The sequence below is a fragment of the Epinephelus lanceolatus genome, chromosome 22 (genome assembly GCF_041903045.1).
Source record: "Epinephelus lanceolatus isolate andai-2023 chromosome 22, ASM4190304v1, whole genome shotgun sequence".
NCBI classification, from domain to species: domain Eukaryota; kingdom Metazoa; phylum Chordata; class Actinopteri; order Perciformes; family Serranidae; genus Epinephelus; species Epinephelus lanceolatus.
The window spans coordinates 17,712,508-17,725,945 of record NC_135755.1 but is presented as its reverse complement, the minus strand read 5'-3'; the positions used below and the strand labels follow the sequence as shown (position 1 = coordinate 17,725,945).

General features: G+C 40.0%; 1 protein-coding gene across 2 annotated transcripts; it reads right to left on the bottom strand.

Moving 5' to 3' along the window:
• Positions 1-6,395: 6,395 nt before the first annotated feature.
• LOC117272684 (complement C1q subcomponent subunit B-like) lies at positions 6,396-12,446 on the bottom strand. Of its 2 annotated transcripts, none has more exons than XM_078164474.1 (3): positions 12,062-12,446; positions 11,719-11,847; positions 6,396-6,850 (listed from the first exon to the last, which is right to left on the bottom strand). In XM_078164474.1, exons 1-3 carry the CDS (start codon positions 12,384-12,386, stop codon positions 6,570-6,572), a joined length of 735 nt encoding a protein of 244 aa, XP_078020600.1. In that variant the 5' UTR covers positions 12,387-12,446; the 3' UTR covers positions 6,396-6,569. The 2 variants fall into 2 exon arrangements, with proteins under 2 accessions (XP_078020600.1, XP_033507597.2); XM_033651706.2 differs by lacking the exon at positions 6,396-6,850 and adding an exon at positions 10,940-11,482 and having other exon boundaries at positions 12,062-12,444.
• Positions 12,447-13,438: the final 992 nt, after the last annotated feature.

The window sequence follows — 13,438 nt, the reverse complement described above, 5'->3', positions numbered from 1 at the left end:
CCTTGGGTGAAGTCTGTTGTTTTCTGCCAGACACTGAAAATAAATATTGTGCCGGAGGAAGATGAACTTCAGTAGAAGCATATCTAGACTGAATAGTGGTTGGCCCAGATTTGAGCAAAACGCTGTGAACTGACACTGAGATAGAAACTTCACTAACACTTTATTTGAAGGTATCCACATAAGGGTGACATGACACTGTCATGAACATTATGTACATGTCATAAATGTTTATGACTGCTGTCATTAAGTGTCATTCGGTTTTTGTAATGACAAGTTGACATTGTTTGGGTTGTCTTGATTATGACAACTTGACATTAATCAAAGTGACATTACCAGAAGTTGTCTTTGTCATGACAAGTTGACATTAAATTTGTTTGGGATGTCCTTATTATGAGAGGTGCATTTCTTGTTAATGTCAAGTTGTAATGACAAAGACATCTTCTGGTAATGTCATCCTGGGGCCTATTGCACAAAACTAGGATAAGGGATTAAGTCGGGATATCTTGGTTATCCTGGCTCAACTTATCCGTGATCCGGTTGCACAAAAGCGGGATAGTGGACAGCGGGATATGTTATGACATAAGTTACCATGGAGATTTATTCTGTGGAGCTAGCCTGCTCCAGACCAGGCTAAGTTCCAGGATCTATTTAATCTCATCCCTTATCTCAGTCAGCAGTCACCACAAACGGAAACCAATAGTTATTCCACTGCCCACTGCACATTGTTATCACATTCAACCAGACCCACTGTCATTATTTAAACATTTATGATCATTAATTGCAATCATTTTAGATAAATGATGATTTTAGATGATTTTGCAATCATTAGATTATTTACAGTTTTCCACAGACTATATAAAATACACATCCCATATAAATATAAATACACATCAAAGAGTAACATGATGTTCCTTTATTGAATAAGGATAAATCAAAGCAAGTAAACCATGAGCTCCTTTCAAAACTGAAGTCACACAGTGACTCTACAAGATCGAAAGCACGGAATCAAAGCATATTATACACACTGAAATAAATGCAGGACAAAACCATACACAACAAATGAACAGACAAATGAATGGATGCAGTAGCCTCCCTGCAAGCTTGTATACACACAGTATACAGCACAAACATCATAAGAGGCCAAATCAATTTAAATTGAATAAAAAAAAAACTCCTCTGCCAGTGCAGGACATATTTAACTGAAATTTAAAGCATGCATGTTAACTAAAATAATTTAACACATATTGGTCCCTGACCAGCCGACCACTGTCGTCATCAGGGAAGATGGCAGGATTGTCCCAGTCCATGTGTGATGGCACTCTGGGGGCCCTCTCCTTCCTCAGGCAGGCCACATTGTGGAGGACAGCACAGGCCACAGTGATGTCACATGCCCTCAAAGGGCTGACCCTTAAGTGGTGAAGACAGTGAAAGCGTGCCTTCAGGAGGCCAAAGGTCATTTCGATCCTGGCCCTTGTCCTGGCATGGGCATGATTATAGGCCTGCTGTGCTTCCTGAGGGTCTATGTATGGTGTGAGGAGAAAAGGCCCCCAGCAACACACCAGAGAATTCACCTGTCAGTACAAAATCTCATCATCACAACCTCATAAATAGAGTGACATTCTTGACACAGCCATGATGTAAAAAGTGGTTATTAACAGAGGTTGTGTGGCTCACCTTGTGATAGGCGCTGATAGATTCCAGAGGTCCGAAAGACCCGGGAGTCATGGACCGAGCCGGGCCACTTTGCCACAACATTGCTGATCACATAGTCAGCATCGCAGACCATCTGAAATTATAAGATAAAGACTATTAAACCAATCAGTGCACATCACAAGCAATGCACAGTGTTCATTAATCTACAATAGCAAAAAGTCATGTTCACCTGAACATTGAAACAGCAGAGGAGCATGAGGAGCAAAGATAAGGTAAGATAAGATAAGAGGAACTTTATTTATCCCAAAGGGAAATTCAATTAAGTCAGTGAGCTCATCTATTTATCAAAGAGTTACACAGTTTGATGGAGTTACATTTACACAATTTCACTCACATCTGCAGTCAATTTCACTTACATTTTCAACTGATTCATAATCAGAGTACAACTACGTTTTCGGAGATGTTACTTAGCTATTTGGATTGTAATTGTGATGGTTTCAGCGGAGCAGTGAGCGTGTATTTGTGCACTACTTACGCATTCAGGCGGTCTGCAATACTTTGCCACGCTTTCTCTCCTTGTTTTATAACTGTGGCGGTGTTGCCTTTCTTTTTGATTTGATCTTTTACCTCTCTGTAAGCCTCCGTGAGGATTTCTGCCTCCGACGGGGAAAAGTACGCCACTGTTGCTGTGGTGAATCGGTGAATCTGTGATCGATGGCGGGGTCTATTTGAGGAAGCTGCGTGCGCCCACTGATCCAGGATTGGTTTCACCTGGCTTGATGAATCCGTGTCTGCTCATCCTGGCTTGGTCTTTGTGCAACCAATTAAGCCTGGACGTTCTTGTTTTGGATTCGTTGAACCCAGCTCAGTCATTTATCCTTAAGTTGTCATTGTCAAACAAATTTAATGTCAACTTGTCATGACAAAGACAACTTCTGGTAATGTCACTTTGATTAATGTCAACTTGTCATAATCAAGACAGCAGTCATAAACGTTTATGACATGTACATAGTGTTCATGACCGTGTCATGTCATAGTTATGACAGTGTCATGTCACCCTTATGTACATACCTTAAAGTAAAGTGTTATCAAAACTTCTCTGTGATCAAAACTAATTAAGAGCTGTGTCTGAAAGGCCTACACACGTCCCCCAACTATCAAGAAGAGCATTGTGATCAGTAGTGTTGAGGTGTGCGTTTTGCTCATTTTGATAAATGGATGGTGGACTTTGAGAACACCAGGGACAACAATGAAAATAAGTCCAGGACTTTATTGTTCTATCACCAACAAAGTCTGATATGTTGTATCATAAATAAATCACACAGAAAGGGTTGATAAGGAGTGGAGCACTCAAATTTTTAGGCTTTTATGGCCAAATAATGAAGATCATTTTAATTTCAACAATGATACCTGCTCCAGAAAAAAGCTGATGTGAGCAATATCTACAGTAAATTGATGTATTACTGGTGTCAGCTATCATGATATTAACTTATTACTGATAGTAAATGCAGTTCCAGGGTATTATGAATGAACAATAACAAAAACAAGCCATAAAATGAAGCAAAGGTTCAGTGATGTTTACTCCTGTTTCCTTGTTGGAGAATGTCACAACAAGTCTGTTGACATTCAGAACTGGAGCTTCAAAGTTACCTTTTACAATTCATTGTATTCATGTTTAGTTCTGCTGTTGTGCTTTGTAGGTTTCCAGCCTCCAATGTACCTCCAACCACTCAGATGGTTATGTCAGGGAAACAGACACAGACTAACAGATTCGGATATTGTTTTATTTTGTGACTATATTCAGAACCAATTGCTGCTTTGTGTTATCAAGACAGCTCAAATATCTTGCTTAAGAACGTGGCCAGGGGAACGATTTGAATGATTAGAGTGATACTTAATTTTACTCTTTTCACGTGTGCTTCTTTACATTCTTCTGTATTTCCTTTATATCGAGTCCCTCTTTCTTTTATGTCTCAATAAAGCACTTTGAATAGCCAGGTTGTTTAAGAAAACACAATACAGTGAATTGTAGAATGTGGCAGTGACAGAAAGGATAACGTTGAGGGCACAGTTCTGGATAACAGTGTCAATGGCCTTCTCTCAACATTCTCCAACAAGGAAACGGGGGTAAAAATCAGTGAACCCTTGCCTCATTTTATGGCTTGTTTTTGACACTGTTAATCCATCTAACCCAGGAACTGTGTTTATCAGTAACGTAGTAGCTGACACTGGTGATTTATTCATTCATTGCTGGTATTGCTGATTTCAGCTTTTTCTTTAGAGAAGTTCAGGTATCACTGTTAAAAGTAAAGAGCTCATCTTTATTACTCAGCCATTAAATCATGAAAAATAAAGTGCTCCCATCTTTATCAACCCTTTCTTTGTGATTTATTCATATATTACAACATATCAGACAGTGTCAATGATAGAATGATAAAGTGCTAGACTTATTTTCAAGGACCATTGTCCTTTGGCACAATATTTATTTTCAGTGTCTTGCAGAAAACAACAAACTCCAATCAAGATCGTAATTTAACTTTATTAACTCCATGGGATAAAAAGAAAGTGATAAAACTGCCACAGTCCAAAACAAAAAAGGAGATATAAGCAGTGTAAACACAAGCAATTCAGCACAAGATTTAATTCCATTGTTTTGCTGACGACGTCCAGATTTACCTGCCACTAGGGTCTTCAAGCAAGGATGCAATGCAACCTCTACTGGATTGTTTGAGTGATGTCAAATCTTGGTTGAGCTCTAATTTCTTCAGTCTTAATGAGTCCAAGACAGAGGTTATCCTGTTTGGAGGCCACTTGTCCCCACGCAGCTCCGTAGATTTCCTGGTCCCCCTGAACCCCAACATTTGTTCCTCTGTAAAGAATCTCAGGGTGGTTTTTGACAGCCAATTCAACTTTTACAAACAGATCAGTGCTGTTGTCAAAACTAGCTTTTTCCAGCTACGTCTTTTAGCCAAAACCAAGCCCTATTTCTCAGCTGCAGACTTTGAAAGGGTGATCCATGCCTTCATAACCACCAGATTAGACTATTGTACCTCCCTTTATGTTGGCCTGGATCAGTCCTCCCTCAACCGTCTACAGCTCGTCCAGAACGCTGCTGCTTGCATCCTCACAGGCAAGAAAAAGCACGACCACATCACGCCGGTTTTAGCCTCCCTCCACTGGCTCCTGGTCCATTTTTGTATTGATTTTAAACTTCTTTTAATTGTTTTTAAAGCCCTCAATGGTCTAGCCCCTCTGTACCTCTCTGAGCTCCTTTTGCGCCACACCCCAACCAGAACCTTAAGGTCTTCGGACCAACTACTGTTGGGTGACAGAGCCTTCGCAGCGGCTGCCCCCAGGCTCTGGAACAGCCTCCCCTTTCACTTTTGATCTTCCCAGTCCCTAGAGACTTTTAAATCCTCCCTAAAAACCTCTCTTCCACCTGCCGTATCATTCAGCCTGAGCACGATGATCTCAAGTTTTCTTGCTATTTTAATGTTTGCACTGTTTACTCTGTTTTCTTATCGTTGTTTTCTACATTTATTCTATTTTTATTATTGCTGTTTTAACTCTGTACCCACCTATGTGCAGCACTTTGGTTGACTGCTGTCATTTTAAATGTGTTCTAGAAATAAATCTTGACTTGACTGTTCTAATTCCGAAGCTGTCAAATACTTTGTCAGTGATTTCGGCGTCAGGCACCAATGCCAAAAGCCACCTTTCCAGGTGGTACGATACGCTGTCAGTTGGCTGGACAGTACTTGTCATGGCAGTATGACACGCTGGTTGGAAATGCTGCCAGTAACGACCTAATATAACTAGCTGGAAAGTCCGTAAAGGGCAGGTGGAGGGTTTGGTGGATGGGTCCAACAAACCCTAGACTTTTACCCAGGAACCTGGCGTTGACTTCTCATATGAACATAGAGCCAAACCATGGTGGTTTTTCTAAACCTAACCATGTGCTCTTGTTAATGTCCTGGCATTTGTTGCAGTGTCCTGTAACATCAACAGCAGACGCAGGAGGATACCTAGCACGTCATACGTAGATGTGAAATTCCATTGACAATATGCAGCAATTTGTGATGACATGGGATGAGAACATGATCAATCTGTAAAAACTCACAACTAACATTGTGCTGGGGGCAGCTGTATCTGCTTTTTGTTAACTTTCCGACCAAACTGCCAATTTTGCAGCGTACAGAACCAAAAGAAGCAACGATTAAAGAAGACTAATGTAACTACCCAACCCGGTCTCACTCCAAAGTCGTTGAAATCTGGTGCTTGGCCAGTGACTTCCAGTGTCAGATACTAACGAAAAAAGCTGTCCTTTCACATCAGCATGATACACAGCTGATTGCCATTATAATTTGACAGGGCCCAGCGGTGCCAGGGGGAGACCTGGCAGGATGACAATGGAGGTCGGGGTTGGCTTCCTGTAAGACTGTAAAGCCAAACCCTGTTCTTTTATCATACACTGAACCACATGCATGTGTTAGCTAAACATAACCATGTGTGTTTGTTGTTGAAGAACAATAAACGTGAATTGGCTGTAATGTACCGATGTAGTGAGTTTATTTTTAGAGAGACTATGCAAGCTGTGCATTTCCTGTGAAAACAGGAAGTGTATTTTGAAAACAGACAATGCATGCAACAGTCAGAACTTGACACAGCGTCAACAACCAACACGCCCAGGGTACCTTTCATGTTGTATCTGGACGTGGAAAGCCCATGACCATATGCTGATATGTGACGAGGTCAGAGTGAGAATGTGTTGAATTTTTAGACTCTTAATTTTATGATTCACAGCCTTCTGTTTCATGAGATTTTTAAATATAATGTTAATATCTGTTTTTATGTTGTGATCTCAGATTTTTAAATTCATCTTCAAGCACATATGAATAAACAGAGTGTATCAGGTCTCACATTTGAGTAACCAGAAAGCCACTAAAGGTTGTATGGTAGTCGGTTCCCCAAACATGTGAGCCTTTATCCATGAGCACATACACCTGGTCTCCTAGCTGCAGCTGCATGAACACTGCGTTTCCTCCATTATCAGCTCCGTCAGCGTTTGTCTGGTGATCGTTTGTTGTGAGCATGTGTTGCTTGTTCTTAAAGAGCCACAGCCTTGAGTGGAGGAGTCCTTGAGCGTGGTAGAAGATGGTAAAGTAATAAACACCTGCCACAGGTGCAACGAAAACACCTGTGGACAACAACGTCACATCACAAATCATCAGTCTTCAGCACTTGATTTTATTCTACTGCTTTTCATCCAAATAAAATAAAAATGAGTCTGTTTTTCAAAGTGATTTGCAGGGTGTTTTTTCCGACGTCTAAGTTAGCAGACAGGAAGGTATCAAATAAACCTGCAGGTGACTGTGAGTGTAAAAGTTATGCTAACTATTCTAGGAAGTAACATTAATATGAATCACAAAACATTTTGAAACTTACCATTCAGTGACCACCTGAAAGGAATCATTTTCAGCTTCTGCTTCGTCCTCTGAATCATCAGAGGGCTCAAACATGTACGGCTGGATTAAATTTGTGGCAGCCATTGCTGAGCCAGGGAGATGTCAATCAAAACGAGGGAGCTGTCAATCAGAGTGTTATCTGCCAGGCCCCCACTCTGTCCTGGCAAGTGGTCTAAACAGCAAAATGAGCTGTTTTTAAACCAGGTTATTTTCACTCAGACTTTTGTGGATGATTAATGAGACACTCGACTTTGATATAATATATGCATTTTTACTATTTCAAGCTGTGTTTCCAAAGGCTTTAAGACATAAAAGAAAGAGGGACTTGATATAAAGGAAATACAGAAGAATGTAAAGAAGCACACATGAAAAGAGTAAAATTAAGTATCACTCCAATCATTCAAATCCATCCCCTGGCCACTTTCTTAAGCAAGATATTTGAGCTGTCTTGATAACACAAAGAAACGATCAATTCTGAATATATTCACAAAATAAAACAAGATCCAAATCTGTTAGTCTGTGTCTGTTTTCCTGACATGTCAATGTCAACAGACTTGTTGTGACATTCTCCAACAAGGAAACAGGAGTAAACATCAATGAACCTTTGCCTCATTTTATGGCTTGTTTTTGTTATTGTTCATTCATAATACCCTGGAACTGCATTTACTATCAGTAATAAGTTAATATCATGATAGCTGACACCAGTAATACATCAATTTACTGTAGATATTGCTCACATCAGCTTTTTTCTGGAGCAGGTATCATTGTTGAAATTAAAATGATCTTCATTATTTGGCCATAAAAGCCTAAAAATTTGAGTGCTCCACTCCTTATCAACCCTTTCTGTGTGATTTATTTATGATACAACATATCAGACTTTGTTGGTGATAGAACAATAAAGTCCTGGACTTATTTTCATTGTTGTCCCTGGTGTTCTCAAAGTCCACCATCCATTTATCAAAATGAGCAAAACGCACACCTCAACACTACTGATCACAATGCTCTTCTTGATAGTTGGGGGACGTGTGTAGGCCTTTCAGACACAGCTCTTAATTAGTTTTGATCACAGAGAAGTTTTGATAACACTTTACTTTAAGGTATGTACATAAGGGTGACATGACACTGTCATAACTATGACATGACACGGTCATGAACACTATGTACATGTCATAAACGTTTATGACTGCTGTCTTGATTATGACAAGTTGACATTAATCAAAGTGACATTACCAGAAGTTGTCTTTGTCATGACAAGTTGACATTAAATTTGTTTGACAATGACAACTTAAGGATAAATGACTGAGCTGGGTTCAACGAATCCAAAACAAGAACGTCCAGGCTTAATTGGTTGCACAAAGACCAAGCCAGGATGAGCAGACACGGATTCATCAAGCCAGGTGAAACCAATCCTGGATCAGTGGGCGCACGCAGCTTCCTCAAATAGACCCCGCCATCGATCACAGATTCACCGATTCACCACAGCAACAGTGGCGTACTTTTCCCCGTCGGAGGCAGAAATCCTCACGGAGGCTTACGAAGAGGTAAAAGATCAAATCAAAAAGAAAGGCAACACCGCCACAGTTATAAAACAAGGAGAGAAAGCGTGGCAAAGTATTGCAGACCGCCTGAATGCGTAAGTAGTGCACAAATACACGCTCACTGCTCCGCTGAAACCATCACAATTACAATCCAAATAGTTAAGTAACATCTCCGAAAACGTAGTTGTACTCTGATTATGAATCAGTTGAAAATGTAAGTGAAATTGACTGCAGATGTGAGTGAAATTGTGTAAATGTAACTCCATCAAACTGTGTAACTCTTTGATAAATAGATGAGCTCACTGACTTAATTGAATTTCCCTTTGGGATAAATAAAGTACCTCTTATCTTATCTTACCTTATCTTTGCTCCTCATGCTCCTCTGCTGTTTCAATGTTCAGGTGAACATGACTTTTTGCTATTGTAGATTAATGAACACTGTGCATTGCTTGTGATGTGCACTGATTGGTTTAATAGTCTTTATCTTATAATTTCAGATGGTCTGCGATGCTGACTATGTGATCAGCAATGTTGTGGCAAAGTGGCCCGGCTCGGTCCATGACTCCCGGGTCTTTCGGACCTCTGGAATCTATCAGCGCCTATCACAAGGTGAGCCACACAACCTCTGTTAATAACCACTTTTTACATCATGGCTGTGTCAAGAATGTCACTCTATTTATGAGGTTGTGATGATGAGATTTTGTACTGACAGGTGAATTCTCTGGTGTGTTGCTGGGGGCCTTTTCTCCTCACACCATACATAGACCCTCAGGAAGCACAGCAGGCCTATAATCATGCCCATGCCAGGACAAGGGCCAGGATCGAAATGACCTTTGGCCTCCTGAAGGCACGCTTTCACTGTCTTCACCACTTAAGGGTCAGCCCTTTGAGGGCATGTTACATCACTGTGGCCTGTGCTGTCCTCCACAATGTGGCCTGCCTGAGGAAGGAGAGGGCCCCCAGAGTGCCATCACACATGGACTGGGACAATCCTGCCATCTTCCCTGATGACGACAGTGGTCGGCTGGTCAGGGACCAATATGTGTTAAATTATTTTAGTTAACATGCATGCTTTAAATTTCAGTTAAATATGTCCTGCACTGGCAGAGGAGTTTTTTTTTTATTCAATTTAAATTGATTTGGCCTCTTATGATGTTTGTGCTGTATACTGTGTGTATACAAGCTTGCAGGGAGGCTACTGCATCCATTCATTTGTCTGTTCATTTGTTGTGTATGGTTTTGTCCTGCATTTATTTCAGTGTGTATAATATGCTTTGATTCCGTGCTTTCGATCTTGTAGAGTCACTGTGTGACTTCAGTTTTGAAAGGAGCTCATGGTTTACTTGCTTTGATTTATCCTTATTCAATAAAGGAACATCATGTTACTCTTTGATGTGTATTTATATTTATATGGGATGTGTATTTTATATAGTCTGTGGAAAACTGTAAATAATCTAATGATTGCAAAATCATCTAAAATCATCATTTATCTAAAATGATTGCAATTAATGATCATAAATGTTTAAATAATGACAGTGGGTCTGGTTGAATGTGATAACAATGTGCAGTGGGCAGTGGAATAACTATTGGTTTCCGTTTGTGGTGACTGCTGACTGAGATAAGGGATGAGATTAAATAGATCCTGGAACTTAGCCTGGTCTGGAGCAGGCTAGCTCCACAGAATAAATCTCCATGGTAACTTATGTCATAACATATCCCGCTGTCCACTATCCCGCTTTTGTGCAACCGGATCACGGATAAGTTGAGCCAGGATAACCAAGATATCCCGACTTAATCCCTTATCCTAGTTTTGTGCAATAGGCCCCAGGATGACATTACCAGAAGATGTCTTTGTCATTACAACTTGACATTAACAAGAAATGCACCTCTCATAATAAGGACATCCCAAACAAATTTAATGTCAACTTGTCATGACAAAGACAACTTCTGGTAATGTCACTTTGATTAATGTCAAGTTGTCATAATCAAGACAACCCAAACAATGTCAACTTGTCATTACAAAAACCGAATGACACTTAATGACAGCAGTCATAAACATTTATGACATGTACATAATGTTCATGACAGTGTCATGTCACCCTTATGTGGATACCTTCAAATAAAGTGTTAGTGAAGTTTCTATCTCAGTGTCAGTTCACAGCGTTTTGCTCAAATCTGGGCCAACCACTATTCAGTCTAGATATGCTTCTACTGAAGTTCATCTTCCTCCGGCACAATATTTATTTTCAGTGTCTGGCAGAAAACAACAGACTTCACCCAAGGTCAAGATCAGAATTCAACTTTATTATCTCCATGGTAGCAATCAGCTATGTCATAAAAACATAAAACAACAAAAACATGGTGATCAAACTGACACAGTCCACACCAACAGAGACATAAGCAGACTAAACACCAGCAGTCTGTAAACACCTCCGACCAAACAATAATTTGGGGGCAGTAGTATCGTCTTTTCTTTCATGTTTTTCAACCAAACTGAGATATACACATATACAGAGATATACATAGATACAGAGATATACATTGATTCTCACATTTGAGTGACCAATAATCCACTGAAGGTTGTGTGGCTGGTTCCCCAAACATGTGAGTTTGCAGCCAAGACCACATACACATGGTCTCCTGGCTGCAGCTGCAGGAACGCTGCGTTTCCTCCATTATCAGCTGTGTCAGCTTCTGTTTGGTGATCACCGGTCATAATCATGAGTTGATTGTTCTTGTAGAGCAGCAACCCTGCCCATTCATGTCCTCCAGCATGAAAAAAGATGGTGAAGTAATAAACACCTGCAACAGGGGCAACAAAGATACCTGTGGAGACAACAGGGTGGTGGTCACATCATGAATCATTAGTAGTCATCAGCACTTTATTTTATTGCCTTCCAACCAAATAACCCAAAATTGAGTCTGTAATTTTTGTCCTCCTCAAATTGATTGTTTCAGTGTGTTCTTAAACATGTAGATCACATGACAGGAAGGCAGTATGTCTATTTTTCGTGATGTTTCAGCATAGCAGGTGGTACTTGATGCAGGTGACTGAGTATTACCTGTGTGTGGACTGTAGGCATCACCGATGTTTGTTATCACTGTTCTGTAGATTAAAGTTTTGTCTGTGTTGAACGGTCCAATTGCTTGACCTCCTCCTGTTGCTGCACTGAATATCACCTTGGTTCTTTCTGTGTAAAACAAAACATGCTGATCACGTTATTTTGTAAAGTATTTCCAGAGTCTCATGAAGAGACTTTTAGCGACCGTGTGAATGAAACTTGTCTGTGAGGAAACACGTTCTCTCCTGCTACTTCCATCTTTTGTTGTTTAGTTGGTAGGACTTGCTTTCTTCCTACTCAAGTTATTGTGTGTCATCCATCATTAAACACAGTTTCACTTTACCTTTGTTTCTCAGTTCTAGAAGCTGGTTTTCACTGTTCTTCAGCCTGCTTTCACTGTCCTTCAGCCTGGTTTCACTGTCCTTCAGCCTGGTTTCACTGTCCTTCAGCCTGGTTTCACTGTTTCTCAGCCTGGTTTCGCTGTCCTCCAGCCTGGTTTCCACAGCTGCAATCTTTTCTTTCATGGCACCGAATGCCATCAGGAGATCACACATGTCAGGCTGACATGTTCGTGTTTCATCAGGTTTTTCTGTGATGGCGTTACCATCATCCTGGGCCAAAATCAAGCTGCTGGACAGCAAAACAAACAATGAAATGGCGAAATCCATCTTCCAAGTTGATTCAAGATCGTTCAGTCAGCTAAACTCTGACTGATGTGATCCCTCTGGCTGCTTTTATGGTGTTCAAAGATGACCTGTTAATTTTTAACCTCCCATTTGATACATGGCTTTATCATGTTGTTTTTAAGATCAGTGGACGAGCAATGAGGAAATAAGATTAATTAATAAACTAATTTCATCAACAGTGAGGGTGGGGATCAGTGATTAAACACTTATTTGTGGCATTCCCTCTATCAAATGAAGCCACTAATGAGCTGTGCACACAGTAACATCAGTCTGATGTGAATGAAAGGAGACATAATCCAGTTTAAATGTTTACGAAAAAGTTTAAATTACACTGAGTCACACGCTCAACTATACTGCATGTCAATCAATGAATTAAAGGGAGAATCATTATCAACATACAATATACATGCACATTTGTCTTTGTACATTTTCACACATTACCTATGTTTTGTACAGTGTATGGAAATGAATGTTGCATGGTATTTAAATTACCTTCTGTTAACACTGTGTGACTCTACAACACCTTTAAACAACCTGACTATTCAAAGTGCTTTATTAAGACAGAAAAGAAAGAGGGACTCGATATAAAGGAAATATAGAAGAATGTAAAGAAGCACACATGAAAAGAGTAAAATTAAGTATCACTCTAATCATTCAAATCCATCCCCTGGCCACTTTCTTAAGCAAGATATTTGAGCTGTCTTGATAACACAAAGAAACGATCAATTCTGAATATTTTCACAAAATAAAACAAGATCCGAATCTGTTTGTCTGTGTCTGTTTTCCTGACGTGCCAATGTCAACAGACTTGTTTTGACATTCTCCAACAAGGAAACAGGAGTAAAAATCAGTGAACCTTTGCCTCATTTTATGGCTTGTTTTTTGTTATTGTTCGTTCATAATACTATCAGTAATAAGTTAATATCATGATAGCTGACACCAGTAATACATCAATTTACTGTAGATATTGCTCACATCAATATCAATTCTTTTGAAAAGTGCAGCTATCAGTGTTGAAATTATGTTTATCTTTG